The 17,286-nt window shown below is 34.8% G+C and overlaps 1 protein-coding gene across 5 annotated transcripts in view; it reads right to left on the bottom strand.

Annotated features, from left to right (window-relative positions):
• HEATR5A (HEAT repeat containing 5A) overlaps positions 1–17,286 on the bottom strand; it is a 67,458-nt gene that overhangs the window by 26,896 nt on the left and 23,276 nt on the right. For all 5 annotated transcript variants that reach the window (XM_082316808.1, XM_082316810.1, XM_082316809.1 and 2 more), the window contains 11 exons: positions 16,515–16,770; positions 15,219–15,374; positions 14,323–14,573; positions 11,020–11,131; positions 9,973–10,125; positions 8,526–8,625; positions 7,655–7,764; positions 3,254–3,417; positions 2,960–3,135; positions 1,403–1,508; positions 286–476 (listed from right to left, as the gene is read on the bottom strand). In XM_082316808.1, coding sequence (XP_082172934.1) covers positions 286–476; positions 1,403–1,508; positions 2,960–3,135; positions 3,254–3,417; positions 7,655–7,764; positions 8,526–8,625; positions 9,973–10,125; positions 11,020–11,131; positions 14,323–14,573; positions 15,219–15,374; positions 16,515–16,770 — 1,775 coding nt within the window. The remainder of the gene's footprint in view (positions 1–285; positions 477–1,402; positions 1,509–2,959; positions 3,136–3,253; positions 3,418–7,654; positions 7,765–8,525; positions 8,626–9,972; positions 10,126–11,019; positions 11,132–14,322; positions 14,574–15,218; positions 15,375–16,514; positions 16,771–17,286) is intronic.

Raw genomic sequence — 17,286 nt, 5'->3', positions numbered from 1 at the left:
ACCAAAAATATTTTAGATATACTTAAATGATGTTGCTAGAACAGCAACCAATTTAATTTATTTGAAAATCTACATGATTACTTAGACAATCTTCTTAAAGATCAGCAAAACTAAGAAATACATGGAGAAGGCAGGCAGTGCTTTTTCCTGTTAATTTCTGAAGTGACATCAAATCCATGAAGGAAACGAGCTATTAAAATTATTATCATAATAGGGGCCAGGTAGATTTCTCAAACATTTTTATGAACTCAACCAGTAACTTACCACATTTTTTTTTTAACTTACTTGTCAAAACTGACTTGTGCTAATCCAGCAGTGAAGGCACTGTCAGAAACCACCTGTGCCAATCTGGCCAAACACTCAGCAGCAGCACATCTTAGGAGTGGATTATTGCTTTCCAAGGCACCCATTACCAATGTCAGGGCAGACCTTCTAACTTCTTCTGAACCTAAACTTCCCTTGCAGTTAGCCATGTGCTAAAAACAGATATCAAATATATTAAACAGCAAGTAATCAGAATGTGTTTTTCCGTCAGTCATGCAAAAATTACAAGACCTGCGGAAGGAATTTTATTTTCTTCCCCTTTTATCTGAGGAATTCTTCTATTTTTATTTGCTGTTTTGTGAGTTAGAATTCTAACTCCAGATAAGTGTACATCATAGCACAACATTATAATATCAACATTCTGATTTTAAGAAATACTGGGTAGATTGCAGTAGAACACAATAAACCAACACACTAGCATAAAATTCAGGAAATATCAAGAAGAAAAGCAGTGAAAACGGAATAGTGACACAAAGAAAAATTCCAGCTACAGCAGTTATCTGGATTGCATATTAAATATGCTCCAAATTCAAATATTGTACAATGAAAGGTGAAAACATTTTGCCTTAGTTTGAAGAAAGCCTAAGAAGGGAAGAATGAAAATTGCACATGAACAGAGGAAAATACAAATAAATCATCAGGGAAAAGCAACAAACTGCAGATAGTTATGAGATTATTTTACCAATTGTTACTTTTTTATTTATACAGTAAGAAATATGAAAGAGACAGTGATAAAGACAGAAATTATACAGAGTTTTTCCATCTCTCTCCTATTTGAATGACACTAGTATGGATGATAGTATACTACAGTGTACTAGAATAGGTTTCTCTAACCCTTAACATAAAAAAAAAAAAAAAAAAAAGGAAAAATTAAACTGAGACTCTTCAGCACTTAAGAAAAGTGTGACATCACAAAAAAAATATATTATCACAGAAAACAGGACTGATCTTCACCTTGACTGTTAATCAAAATAAGAACTTCTGTGTAGACACATTTGAACCAACAGAGGCCATGTTTTAGTAACAGAGAGAGAGACAGAAACAAAAGGAGAGAAACAAAAGGAGAGAGGAGATTTACCTTTAATGAAGTAGAAAAGGCTGACACAACATTGAGCTGTACTATTTGTTGCCGTGATCCTTTTGTTTGCTTTATGGAATTCAACAACTGTTCTAACACCTGAAGCCTTACACAAAAACAGAAAAGAAACCACAGAATTAAAAATTAAGGAAACAAATCAAGCTTTTTAATTTAATTTTATTTTATTCTAAAACACTAACAAAGCCTATATATTATAGAAACAGAGGTGGAAAAAATCTATTACCCTAACTCTTGACCATTTTCCTTCAACTGGCAACCCTGTCTACTACAAAAAATTTTTGTATTCCATATTAGACTAGGTAATTACGAACACGACCTTTTTGCCTTTGTTTCCTTATAACATATGTATTCACGGATAATCACTTATATCTAAGTAGCATTAGACAGATGTTATTAAAAGGAACTTTGTATGGGAATGATGCATTTTGGCTTACAATTGAGAAAGGAGGAGGGAAAAGAAAAAGAAAAGCAAAATGCAGTTATCTGCAGCAATTAGTTCAGGTCTTGAGAAGCAGCTAAAGAAAACCAGCCAGCAACCTGGTGACAGCAGGGGCAAAAAGTCCACACAAACAGAAAAAAAACTCACAAAAAAAAGCAGTCAGGGAAGACAGAATAAGGAAGGAAATGCAAGTCAGAAGAACATATCATAAAGCATTTGGCAATTTTATTGGCAGGTATGCTCATATACAAACATCTGCCTCAGAATTACACTAAATCCTGAGCATTCTAAGCAGTGAAGACATCAAGACTCAGGACTCGCATGCTAAGCACTCATCCCTTACAGAGAATTACAAAACCATCACCACATATAATGATCATGATCTGAGGTCTAACTACAGGTGGCTTTGAAAATATAAAGCTGTTTAAATTAAAAATAATTTATTTCCTCTAATGCTGCATTCAAGAAAATTACCAGCCGCATGCAGAATAAGCAACAGCATGCAAAACTCTTGAGGAATGCTTCAGCAATCGGTGTGCTTACAAATGTGAAACAAAGCAAAACGCCTTGCGTGCAGTAGGAAGATACATACACACACAAAAAGCCAAGAGAAGTCTGCGATCCCTTTCAAACATTCTGTGTTAAGACACAAACTCTTGTTTCTTCCCATCCACTTTTTATAAAGAATGAGGCAGGATAAGGGTTAAATTTTACTACAGCTTCCTACCCCTTTTGTCCCTCTTTGGTTCTAAGGCATTTAGTAATCACGTATTAAGCATTATAATAATTGTGTAATATCTCTTAAAATAACTTCTATTTTGATCTGGCTATTGAAACAAAACATTATTTTTCTTGGTCAACAGAATTTATTATAATGACAGTAACCTCTTACTGGATGTGCCTTTTCATTGTGAGTAACTTTAAACAGAAAGCCTAGTAATTTGTTAGTCTGAATTATATTATTCAGATGGTTTACAGAATCCACTTATACAACTCATTATTTTTCCAGAATCATTTTCTTCTGTGTTCAATCTCAAACACTGTGACCATCTTTTAGCATCTCCCAAATTCCCCAACAGTTACAGTTACCACTTTACCTGTGAGATTCTGCTACATGGGAAAACATAACTCCAAAAAGACGAGTTGCTGCACTGATAACAGACAATACAGGAGGTAGTGGTTTAGGTACTGAATCGCCTTTCGCAACTTTCTCATAAATTGAGTAAGGGTCATACTCCAGGCTGCCGCCAGCTATGCTGTTACCTAAAAGGAGCTATAAGAAGGAAAAAAAGTGATAGCCGTATTTTTGACCAAGTCAAAACCAGCACTGACCCAAATAACTAGAACTGCATGAAAATATAATACCACCATTGTACTAGATCAAAAAGTACCTGCTCTTCGATAAATCGGTGGTCAGTCTCCTGCAGTAAGGGACCAAGTAAAAGGAGATCATTCTCATGACAAAGGGGTGGAAGCAAGAACGTAGAGGCATCAATCTGGCTATCTGGGACAGTTAAGTCAGCCACTAACTCTTTTAGAACAGCACAGAAGCTTCCTTTAAATAAAAAAAAAAAAAAACATTCAAAATTTTCAGTTAATCACTTGCCACAAGCAACTTTGGGAGCAAGATGTTTATACTTAAATAGCAACATCCATCTAACATTTTTCTTAAGTCTTCAACCAGTTAATTGGAGAACACTCGGTACAAGGGAAACAACAGAACACTGCCTAAGATAAGCAAACTAAGCACATAGAGCAATCTAGAAGCTGAAAAACAGAGACCTTTACCTTTACAGAAGGCAGAATGCCACACAAATGCTAATCCAGTAAGTTAGTTACATTTACAGTTAAAGGAGAGGAAAAAAAGGCATTTACAAGCACAGACATGTTTCTACTACAAATTTCCTGAAAATTAATGCTGTAGAATGTATTACATAACCATACAGGAATACTCAGACTTGGCAAGGAGACGTAATTTAAAACATCCATAGGTTTGATAAATAACCAAAAGCTGCAGAATGTACTTGCTTATTTCAGGAGTTTGCACTCAAAAAGAAAAGCATGAGGAATTTACTGTAGGTTACATTATGATAATTTACACTGGTAGTTAAAACTTTCACATATTTTCGTACATAATATTTCAGACAAGATTGTGCATTATACATAAACAACAACATTAGGCATTCTGAGTCAGACTATTTTAGGTTATTAAAATAGTCCCTGCAGTGAGAGAACATTTCCAGTGCTGAACCACATGTGATGAAAAAGGTCTGGCTTATCTGATAAGTAAATTGTGTTGAAAAACATTGCAGAACAGATCTTAAAGAATATACACACACTCTTTATGCAAATATTACATCAGAATTTACCTCCAGAGCATTAAGATTGCAAAGTCAAGTCCTCATGAATTGGGAAATATCAGCACTAAGGGGGGCTTAACTCCACATATCCAGTTCTTTGTATTCAGTTTTGTTGTTAGCTGATCACACAATTACCCGTTTGCACTAAAGCTGCTTATAATTTTTCAACACAGGGCAGTTCCAAAAAGTGGGACAACACAGTTATCAGCACCTCATGAGCACAAGCAGAACTATTTGGATAGTTGGAGCTGGTAGCTGCAACCAGTTGTTTTACCCTTCCTGAATCTCGAATCTGTTCTGAGAAAGCTGGCTTCCTCCCCCCTGTCCCCCCAAACTCCTGTCCCTATCGGCCTCTCTCCCCTGCAGGCATCTGTTGCTTTGCCTGCCTCCCTGACTAATTAGCAAGTACATAATTTTTCCCAAAACGCTTACCTCAGATCTAAATGTAGAAGGTTAAGACTGTCAAATATATTCCAAGATGCACAGATAGTGTGTGAAACGGACAGAAATTGAGTCTTTTTTAAAAACAAAATAATTAAAAACAACAACTAGAAACTGCTCTTTCATGAATTATTACAGTACACAATAAAAAAAAAATTGAAAAATCCCCTTTCTATGAAAACAGCTTTTCAAATAAAATTTAATGGAGATACTCAGCAATTTTTAACCAAATTAACATTTATTTTAGTCCCAGACACATTATGTCAAATAGTATTATCCCAATGTAAAGCACTTCAAAATTTTGAGCCAGAACACTGTTCCAGCATTCTAGCTATTCATCTCATCCTATTAAGAAAGAGAAGTGAATGCTTGTATTCAATTTTATGGTTTAGACAGTGGAACATAACAAGCACAAAAAGCTGAAGAATGAAAAGAACCCTAACGAGTTGTCTGAAAAAACACATTAATTTCAGACCACAGAAAACATCAACAAATCTAATAATCAAAATTCAAACTACTGAAATGATTTGTGTGAAATTATCAAATTGGACATTATAATAATTAAAATTTTTATATTAACAGGAAATAAATGTTTTAGCCTCAAAAACATGACCACCTCAGCATCCAAAACTAATGACATGTGAAAAGGATCAAGAATATGAATAATCATCTTAGAAATGGAACCTGCATTTCCCAGCTTAACAAGTTCATACTTTGTATCAGCTAAATTGCAAAGTCTTAACCGTTCACACATGACAGAAGACAGCACGTAAAACATGCTAAATATTTTTCACTGATGTTCAAGTTAACCCAATACATTCTTCTCATATCTGTCATTTCTAAAATAATGCAAAAAATAGTCTACTACTCATGCACACTCACTGTAAGCCTTCATAATTCTGCTGTTTGAGCAGATAACGATTTTTATTGATTACAGAAAGCAGTAAGAGAAACATCAGAGAGGCTGAAAGAGAGCAGGAAAGGACCAAGCAGAGCCTAAACAAGTCCTAGTATCTCCGCCCTCAGAAATCTAAAGGTTTGAGTTGAGAAAGAGGCTGTTTTCAACTTTCAAGAAAAAGAAGCTGTTTTCAACTGCTTATTTTGCTGGGTATTTTGTTTTGTTCCTCTTCTGCTAAAGAAAAAAAGCTTTGCACATTATTTGCAAATACTAAAAGCTTGAGTTACAACTCCTAGTATGTGTCCCCATCACTGATTTTCTCAAAAAGAAACAACTTGCACATTTCTAGCCTGTGGCTAACTACCCAGATCAAAGAAATTGAAAAGAAAAGAAATAAAACCATGAACTGCTGAAAGCTTCCCATTCAGTGTGTCACTCTGAGCCATGCAAAATGTGCCAGGCTGTGCAACACAAGAGTACATCTACTGTTCTTCCTAGTGATAATGACTAAAATTACATATCAAAAAACCACCCTGCATTCCATATTATATTGTTTTCCCAAATAATTTATTTTAAAACGTCCTAGTATTTGCAAAGACGCAGTTTCTGCATGAAGCTCTCATACTGGAAATAATATGGAAAGAAAAGTATTTGTTTCAAGCTTTACCTTAACTTTTTTTGCATTCCTAAATGATACATACTTACATGTTAAAATATATAACAGACCTTGAAAATAAGGTCCAGCAATATATGCATTTCCGTTCTTTCCCCAGTCTCATATTGCTGTATTACAAACAGGTGAACAACTCTGAGACTACATCTGTCAAAGTACTGTTTTGATTCTAAGGCTATTTACAAAGCTTTCAGCAGGGTGCCCACTTATTTATAACAAACTTTTTAAGCTTTTTCTTTATTTATTGGTTCTAGATTGCAGCATCCTCAGCTAGGATGCTCTCTCACAAGATTCAGACTTTACAGGTCACACTGTCTATTTTTAAATAAAGTTAGACCATATGCAAAAATCGCCCAAAACCCAGAAAATTGCCAAAACCACTCACACCCAAATATCCATATTCTATAAAATATTGTCCCTGTAATAAAAGAACAACAAAAAAAACTTGCTGTAAGGGATGGAGGTATCATTTTCAGTCTTTTAAGTTCAAGTCACAAATGAATATTATACACTATGCTTCGAGTGTTATATACAGACTTCTAATGTGACGACAGCTTTGAGGCAAAGGTCAGGGATTTGTCCTTATGAAGATTCACTTAGCAGTTACCACTAGATGGAGCAGATTGAGTACAGATTCCCTCCATGATACAGAGGACGCAGCCAATTCAGTGGCTGGCTGGCCCATATCCTCTCTGTCCTGATGAAATACCCTGTACTTCTTTTTACAACTGGTTACGCTCTGGTTCCTTATTTCAGTCCATACAGTACTCTATGGCAAACTATATTCACATGACAATTTAAAGATGACAAAAGGTATTTAATGTTTTACTTGAACTGTTAGACCTGTCTACAGTGCATAGTTATTGAATTAGCGGATTAGATTTTAAATACTGCTAGTTATGTTCTGCTACAGAAAAGTAAGCCTATCCCCAGATTTTTTTTAAAATTTGTCTTTAAATACAAATTTTTTTATGCACTATCTGCACAGGATCAGAGGAATATATCTGTAATACATAAGTCTATTTGAAGCAATTAAATTCTTTTAATGGACTATATTCAATTGGTTCATGCTAAGATTATACATTTTGGATTTAGGATTCAATGGAAAGTACAACAGGCATCAAAGTAAGTTAATTCTTCAAGTAGTTTAAAATTGCAAGGTTCTATACCTTCAAGTTTCAACTAAAAACAGGACAAAAGTCTGTATTTGCAATAGGAGAGGGGAAAAAAAAAGATCAGGAACACTAGCTTTTCAAAACCGTAGTGACTTCACTACAATTTCATCAAATCTAAACAGAGGGAATAAAATTTATTAGAAGAGGTGGAACTATTCCTTACTAGCTGAATATAGGTTGAACAAAAACTTAAAAATAAGCCCATGGTATTTTTAACAAATATTTCTTTGTAAGGAAATACGCACCTTCATAGGTCTTTGGAGGCAATACTGCTAGTAATTCATAAAGTTTATGTCTGTAAACTGTTGATGATGTTTTTAAAGAATTTCCATATGATTTATATATTGAAGAAAGCCTTAAAATATAAAAAGCACATCAGAGATGTTAAAGACTTTAAGCATTATGCAACAGTCTGGTTTCATTTGTACCATTCTACTGAATACTTTTAAAATCTATACATATTGTAAGTACAGTTTTGATTTGCATTACCAATAGTAGAAGCAAAACAATTTATTTCACATGTTCTGACAGAACCTCTCTGTTCTCCATTTCCAGTCATTACTTTTATTTAATAATAGAGAAATAAATAAGGCTTTCTGTTGCCTTTGATTGTACCTATGTTTATTACAAATTAATTTTTTGTGGATATATCTCTGTAAGTTTGAGTTCAGAGCCCAAATACATTAAATCACTACCTATTCTGAAGGCAAAAATTTTAAAATTTTAAACCCCTTTTCCAGCTTAGCTCTGAATCTAAATATAAAAAATACCCATATCTAAAACTTTTTGTCCAAGAGTATTCTTGAACTTTTATTTTATAAAAAATGATCATGCTTAAACACGAATGTGTATGCTTGTTTAAAAAAGTAGAATAAAAACAATAACTTAACAAAAGCATGCAATAATTTCTTCCCTAGCCTTTTTACATGATGCTGGACTCTGCAAGATACATTATGTCAGCTAAGAGTCTTCAGCTACACAGCTGAATTCTATACTCTAATTTTTATACTTTGAAAAGAAAGTTCTTTAGGAAGCACAGTAAATCAAATACAAGAAGATTACTCTGTAGCTTTTCAAAAACAGAATCTCATTTAACAGTTTGATACACACACTTACTGTGTCAATAAATCAACAGCACTTGGGAGTGGAGGAAGAAGTCTCTGAACAACTTCATCCGTAAGAAGACCAGCACAGTGGGAAACAAAGCTTTTGATAGCTAGAAAAGGAATTAGATTTTAATTTACTTAGTGTGAGAAGAAAAATAAAATCACATTAGTGCAGTAATCACATTATTACCTCACTAATAATTTAAAAGTAGAAGAAAGCATGCAAAAAAAAGTATTTTGACCAATAATTTAAGAAACTGACAAAAATCTCAAATGAAAGAAGTCATATTTACAGATGCACTGTTTTGGTGTCTCAGCTTGGACGTTCATACCCTGACTTTTAATCGCATATATAAATGCAAGCATTTTTTGCTCTTTGTTATGTATTATGGAATATAACTCAACTTCATGATAATTCCATGATAATAATTAAAAAAAAAAGAAAAAAATGGGAGAAGGATGATAATCAGATGACTTACTGCTTAGTTTGCTAGTTTTCTATTTAAATTTAATTACTGTACTTTAAGAAACAACTTATATGTACACAAGTATTTTTCATTATTTACAGAAAATTAATCTTGAGTTAGTAGTTCAGAAAGCATCTAGAGAATATACAGTATTAAAGACCTCTTTCCAAAAGGAAAAGAAAATATTTGAAGGTTGATTGTTTAGGTTACTTCTAAAATGAAATTACTATTGAATTCCACACTTTCCGATAGATTTTAATAGTGCGAGAGAGGGGCAATCACTATACTAGAGTTCACCTTTCTGCAACGCAAAGGACCCTTTAGTATTCTAGAATATATGACTGAAACACATTAAGTATTTAAAGGTCACTGGAGTCATCTCTTGGAAACCCAAATTCACAATATTTCATGATGGAAAACTGCAACCTACCAGACAGCAGCCAAATACATATTACTCTTTACTGTCTGAGGATTGCAACTTCCTTATTGTAATTTTTACCTGAGTCTTCCCACTCTCACAAATGTGTTTGACTGACTCACCAATTCTATTTTGCTTACAGTAAGTCAGCTATTAGGAAACAGAACTGCTATTTACTAAATATAAAAGACTGTATAAACAACAGAACATACCCTGGTTTAGGTCCTCATTCATTACAGTGATATGTATGTCAAACAAGAGAAGAGAAGCAACCTTCCTGATATCATTTACTGCTTGGAAATCAACTGATCAGAAGAACAAGAGGAAGAACGCTCTTGGATTTTTTCTTTGTTTGTTTTTTACAAAAATGAAACACATGTATATAGACATATAGGTAAATATATATATATATACACACACACAAGCAGGTATGTTGAGGAGTGAATACATCCTTTACCATCCAGTGAAAAAAAAAAAAATCAATATGAAGTATCGTTGTTCTTTCAGAAGGAAAACCAAACACACAGCCAAACTATAAATATGGAGAGAAAGACACAGTAAATCGCACTTACCACAGAGAGCACCAGCACGACCTTCCAGTGTTACTTGCCAGGTAAATGAATCTCCTCGTGTCTTCTCTGTTTCTAGGTCTTTAGGAGATGATGGAAAGATGCACTTCCACAGTAACAGCATTCGTGGCAGATGGTGTTGGACAACTGCAGGACCTGTAAGCATTGATAGTTGTCATGCCATTGTAAGGATTAATAAAATTAATTTTTCTCTTTGGTTCTTTTATCTATGTTCACAAAATCATTACAGCTGTGAACAAAACTTTATGCTACTTTCCCAGCAGTCTCATATATAATCTCTCAAATGTTTACTATCTTGGTACTCTATTTTCATACATAGCTGCATACCCACTGACGCATTTATAAGTATGTCACCAAGCCAACTATAATCTCTGTTTTACTAAGTACAGACCCTGTGGATCACTAGCATAAAAGAGATGTAATAAGCAATAGTGATATTCAGAAAAGCAAACATTTGTTACAGGTTAATGTACAAGGTGTGTTTTCCCTAATCTAAGGAAAAACTAGGAGCTGTTGGGCAGAAGTAATAGCTGAAAACATGAAAGGTGCCTTAAAAATAATAACAAAACATATATAATACATTCTTCATGAGTAATTTAGTGATCACAATCAATAACTTAACCACTAATAAATATCAGAAATTTCTGTAAGATTTCAAATGCCTGAGAAGAGGGAAATACAAATGATTAGCTCATTTTTTTATAGGATAAATCTTAAAAAAATATCAGTGTAATTCTTCATGACTACAAAGATGTTTGATTAGATTGACTTTAAAATTTATCTTCTACATTTAATTAATAGCGGTCCCACACAGTCACTGTTATTCTGACATTGCTCCCAATGAACTAATAGAAAATTTGGAAGAAATGACATTTTTATTTTACAAAGTGTTTCTAAAGATTCTGATTTACATTTTTTTAAGAATTACTTCACAGTGCTAAATTAAATGAAACATCAAAAGAACTAAAGTCAGAGAAAGAACACAGAACAGCTTAATTTAGTTTAAGAAAAATTTTAGCAAGCTACTACCTAATGTCATGAGGGCCGCTATCAACAGCCATCCAGCCTGTGTTCGCTGCAGTGAAATGCGGCTGTTCTGAGAAGCAGAACACAACAACTCCTCTGCTACTGTCATGATTACCTTCAAAGTTAAAGAGAAAAACAGAGCATCAGCATCTTAGTAAGTACCAAATGATTTTTCAATACTATTTGCTGTGATACTTAATCCCATTTCAGCGTCCCCAAATAGAATGCCATCTTCCTCTCACACTATAGCAAGAAACTCAGGCTCACGAAGCTGCAATGACCAGCTTCAGTACTAGTCTGGGACGGCTTCAACAGCTCCTGTGGGGTACTAGGTCAGTTACTTTGCTGCTTGGTCCCCTTCTTTTATCAGCAGTAAAATGAGAGCTGATAATTCTCACAGGAATGTGTGTGGCAAGGATAAAAGTGTTCTGATATTCTGTTTATGCCACTGTGTAGAAAAAGGATAGCATTAGACCTACAAATTAGAGCTCAGAAGAAGTGATGAAAGGGGTAGCAATCTTTTGATTCCTGTTTTAGAATAAGGTCTATCATTCTCTCTGACAGTTTTTAATCAACAAATGGTATGACTAAACAAACAAGTTAGAATAGTATGGTACAGTTAGAATTAATCCTATCTTAGCTTCTCCACAATAACTGCATGTGCCTACTATTATATGCTAAATGCAAGGTGACAATCTGCGCTTGTTACCAAAGCTGAGTTACCGAGAATTTACGTGGAGGAACAGACACTGTGTCCATGGACAATTACCACAGAATGGCTACAACTTCAAAAAGTATTCTGCAAATGGTTTGCTTCAATTATGTTTCACATATACCAAAAAATTATTTCTTACATCTTGCATTATGTCTGGTTGCCAAAACAAACTGCTGTAAATTAGTATTACAAGTAAGAAGTGTCATTATCAATAATATCTTTAAAAGCCTCAGTATAGCCAATTTCCTCCTATAATTTTTTTGCACACTATCATTTGTTTGGACAGTATAGACAGCATCCTTCTATAATTTATTTGAAAAATTATAAAACTTCATGAAAGTTTGCACATGAAAGTTTGAAATTTGTACACTTCCAAAACTTAATGAAATATTAACAGTCTGAAAACATTAGTTTCCCCAATTCCATAATATCAGATAGTTGCAAATGAAGACATTTATTTTGACAGATTCTTGATAGATTTAAAATATTTGATTCTAAAATTAAAACAGCACCCTTGTTAAATTATATTATTAAAAATTACTAACAGCTTAGTATACTTAAATTACCTGATAAACAAGCATCCTAAAAGGATTTCATTTAATGATTTCTGACAATTTTTCTCTCTATGTACTAGGAGAAATGTCTTATTTTCGAATGATTTTTTGAACTGAAGTATAAGCACTTGTACGGAATGCTAAACATATACAAACCCACAAACTATTTTGTTCTCTTGAACAGGTTCCACCTGCAACTCTAACCACTCTCTCAAAGGAAAATGCATTAATATAGAACAGCTTCTGTCCAGGTCACCACTGTCTACGTTTGATATTTCCTTTTCAAAACTGCTCTATTTAACACTGGTCTCTTTCAGCTCCTCAGAAGAGGAGCTAGTCTGGAATCTGGCAGTGTTCCTAGGAGAGAATGGAAAAGGGCTTTTGTCAGCTCCTCTGTTCTCCCCCCTGCCAGCTTAGTACAGAATACAGTGTTTCTCCCACACTTTTCTGTGCCCTCCCATACCTCCTCCTGGCTCTATTTCATCCTATTCTATTCCTCTAGAAGAAATCCTTATTAAGAATTATGTTTCTCTGTTAAATAGAAAATTTAGCTAGGCTTAGGTATATAGTATTTGAATGGCACATCTTATCTATATAACTGCGCAAACGATACTCATTTTGTTCTCTCCCCATGGTCTTTCAGTACTCATGAGGAAAAGTTTTTAAAAGGTAAGAAAAACAGGCTTTTTTTTTTACATTTATAAATTGTTTCATCAGCAGTTGGTACTTTGAATATTGAGAACTGTAGCTAGCAGTGTCTGTTAAGGAGTGGCGTGGAACTGTTAGTACTCCACAACGCTGAAAGGGTGGGCTGGAATCACTGCAAGGGACATTTTTCATAATGTACTAAAGCATTCCTTTCTTCTTACAGTGATGTAATAACAAGAAAAAACCCACAATCCTTGTTTCAAAGTGTGCCACTTCTTCAATGCTCACTGGCTCCAAAAGAGGTATTTTCAGAAGTGAGTTTCTACATTATTTACAGAATTAGCATGTACTGCTGATATTTGTGCGGCACCATGGTTTTCCAACTGGGGGTAACTCCATGGATAAAGTTCACACTGAGATGGAAACAGCTTCTTCTCCTGGTCTGTATTTCTACAACTGTATATGCCTAAAACTTCAGAGCACAGTATATCCTATCTGCACTAGTAGAGAGACTCGTACGAGCATCTTAGACTATGTTAATGCAAGAAATTGGTTTCTGTTAAATTATGTAAAACAAAATGAAAGCATGTTATCTGTTGGACTTGTTTAAAGATTTTGTTGGACTTGACCAAAGATTTTCAAGATAATACATAATTGCTGTTATTGGTGTAAGCACTGACTAAACCATACACTGGAGAGTCATTGATTGGCCTGGGAAATATTAATTTGGCTTAATCTGTGCTTGAATGAGTTTCCTTCCAGGAAACTTATTTCTAACATCACAGCATGCAATAGATCTGTATGCATACTTCTATTTATTTTTTTATAAAAGAAAGATCTTTTCTTTTGGCAAAGTCTGATACATTTCATCTGTGTGTACTCCAGCCTTTTCTCACCATTAAGACTGCTGAAATGTCAGCTTTCTAATTTAAGCCAGTGTCAAACTGGGCCAGAGTTGCAGAAGGTTTGATCTTGCTGTAAAGAATTTAGTTTGAAATTCTGAAAAATGTAACTCTACTCAAGAAATGTTTTCTCCAGGTAAACCTTTTCTTAGACTGTTCAATTTAAGTCCTTACAGCTCCACAGAATTGACCTCTGTCCCAAAACAACAAACAAACTTCCCCCCTAACAAACTTCTCCATTAGAAAAAGGTAGCAGTATGAGTGGTTAATAAAGTCATTAGTGACATTTCCTGGAAAATTCACAATCCTGACTCATGTGAGAAAAATGCTTGCTTATTTGAGTTATGGTACGCTTCAAAATCCCCTTCTTGAGGAAAGAAAATATCTCATCAGTATGCTGGGTTATGTGATCACGTCAAAGAATACATGCAAATACTACTGCAAAAACATCAAAGAACTGCCCAGAAATAAAGTATTCAGACCGTACCTTCCCTTTTCCATGTGGAATTCCTAAAGGACTGTGTTTTACTGCACCCAGCAAAGCAGCAACAGCAAAACTGTAGCCAGTTACTGCTTCTGGGGAGGATTTCAATACACTAAGACGTTCAATACAACGATCCAACAGTAGGGACACATAGGAGGGCAATGCTACTGCAATACAGCGTAAACACCAAGCTGCTGTTAGTCTAACTGAAATGCTGGGATGAAGAATGACAGAAATTACTGCTTCCAGAACTCCTGAAAAATAAAATGCATAAACATACATAAGAAATAGGCAAGCAGATTGTCAAACAAGCAAAAATGTATACAGAGGATTGGTGAACATACCACTATCCAGTTTCTGTACTTCTCTTTAAAAAGTACTATTGATTTTTATTGTGAAATATTTCTTGTCAAATTTAAATACTTTAATACTTTTCAAAAAAAGTTACCCTGAATGAAAAGTAACAATATAGACAAAACCTAACACACTATGCAGTTATTCATCAACATGCATCGAAAATATCTGTAAGTATTCTCAAGGAAGCAGAAATCCATGCAGTGGAAACAGATGTCCACTTGAATCTACCCAGATAAAAAAAATTCTCACTGCAGCTAAATAAAAACAATAAAGGAAGATGAAGATACCCAGCTCAATCAAACTGCTTTACTATAAACATTACAAAGTGTTGGACTTTAAATACAACCCTTAATGGAGTTAAATTTGATACTGACTTTTTTATTTTTTTTTTTTATTAACATAATAGTACAGGCCGGAGAAGACAAAGGATCCCAACAGATTTGAAAGAATTGACAGTCTAGCCATAAGAAATCAGAGAAGATCACAGTGAACAAAGGAATATATTTTGTACTCTGGTTCACAAAATAGTTCAGGGCTGGTACCTGTACTGGAGTCTTGTAGTAATGGTGCTGCTGTAGTTCCTAAGCCATGGATGAGACTTCCGAGTTCCTGAAGTGCACACACAAGCACATGCTGACTTGCTGTTACATCTGTTGTACTAACTCTTGTTTCCAAGTTATTGTCACTCATTGCAGCATCTGATAACACCATATAGGAAGATCCCCATGAAATCATTACCAAAATGAAACAAACAGATCGTAAAAAGGATTTTCCTATGATAAGTTGTTTATATTACCAAATGAGCTTTTATCATTACCATTTTTATTATTGACAAAACTGTTTTCACAAAGGTTTACCTTCACTGAGACAAGTACATTCCTATTACTCAAATGGATAGCGTAGTAATGTCTGTGAGGGAAAGAGGGTAGATAAAATGGAAACTACCAAATTGCTTATCTTTAAGTGATGGGGAACAGTGGCTAGTGAGAAGCATGCTATTCTCAGCCTCACCGAAAGTGACTTGAAGAGGTCATGCTTTGATGTAACTTGCCAGATTTCACTACACAGTAGGAAAAAAGAAAGGGAAGGAAAGAGTGAAATAGTGCGAGAACAAGTGAGGGAGATGGTGGGGGCAGGGAATAAAGAGGGAGGGAAAAATCTGGAGTTTTTTTGAAAGTTCATCTTTTGAGACACAAATGATTACACCAGGTTAGACATTTAACATTTAGGTATTTAACTGGGATACAATATGCAGCTGTACACCAGGGGACAACTGGTTATGCCCAGCATTCTCTTTCTTTTCCCCTACAAGGATGATGGTGGGAGATCAGCAGCTTTTTTTGGAAGCTGTGTACAAGACTATCATGTCAGAGATCTGTTTTCTCCAGGAGAAATGCACATTTTGTCAATTAGGAACAAATGCTTCTTATTTGAACCATCAGTAGTGTCAGCTGCTCTGAACAGGAAAGCAGAATCTGGCTAGACAGGTATTAACTGCCAATTTAACTTATTTTACAATACTGTCTATATTTTATTACTGCATGTATTTATTATTTTAATATATTTGTAATTAATTAAAATTATATTTGCCAGGGAAGAAGTGTTAAAAAAGATGTTTACCCTTGTGTGGGTACACACATGCAGAAATACAGACACACACAAACAAATAACCAGCCCAAGTTAAAAACAAAGCAGTCCATCAAAAGCCCTCTACATTATTATGGTAATAAATCAGCACTATATATTCTGTTTCTGCAGTCTCTGGATTAGGAAGTTGGACAATCACTTAAAAAAAGGAAAAACAGAGGCTCAGATGGATAATCTTGTTAGACTCATACCCACAACTTTCTTCAGTTTCCAGATGGCCTGACAAATCTCCTTGGCAGCTGCAATTTGAGCTTTTTCCCCAAGAAGGCCTCCTACTGTAGCCCGAAGGATAAATGAAACACAGCGGCGACAGCCGATAGCATCCATCTGACTCTGAATAGCCTTAGGGTGAGACTGAGACACGAGATCTAGAACATGGGAAAGGAAGGCAGAGAAGTTCCTTTCAAGCCATTGTGCTCCTAGTGTAGAGACAAATACCACATATGCCTGGAAGAGATTTGAAAAGAAGCCATATTTTAGAGCAAAATCGTTTGGAAAACCACTGCCAGCTATCCCACATACATATTTTTTTTTATCTCTGCACATCGCCACAACTAGAACATCACTAAACTGAGATTATTTTTACATTTATGCATCCATAAATCACGTACGTTCTCACTTCAGGTAGCTTCAGGTTTTTTGGATCTATTTAAATCATTTAAATTACTACCAAAACTGTACAAGCAATATTGCAGCCTGCTTTGACTGTAAGTTAATTCACACCGCTGCCCATGTTATTTCATTCCAGAGTGTGAGAAATGGCAGTTTACCCTGCACAGGCACTTGTTATGTAAAACATTGTGTTTGGTCTCACTGAACAACAGCTTCCAGCTATTTAACATTCTGCACATGGAACCCAAATTTAATGTATGAATGCATTTTAAGAACTACTATGTTACAAAACTATAACCCATAACCCTGAGAGAATTTTGTTATTATAGGCTTTGAATTAGGGAATATTTG

The sequence above is a fragment of the Platalea leucorodia genome (genome assembly GCF_965183815.1).
Source record: "Platalea leucorodia genome assembly, chromosome: 7".
Lineage (NCBI taxonomy): Eukaryota > Metazoa > Chordata > Aves > Pelecaniformes > Threskiornithidae > Platalea > Platalea leucorodia.
This window is presented reverse-complemented; position numbering and strand designations above follow the sequence as displayed.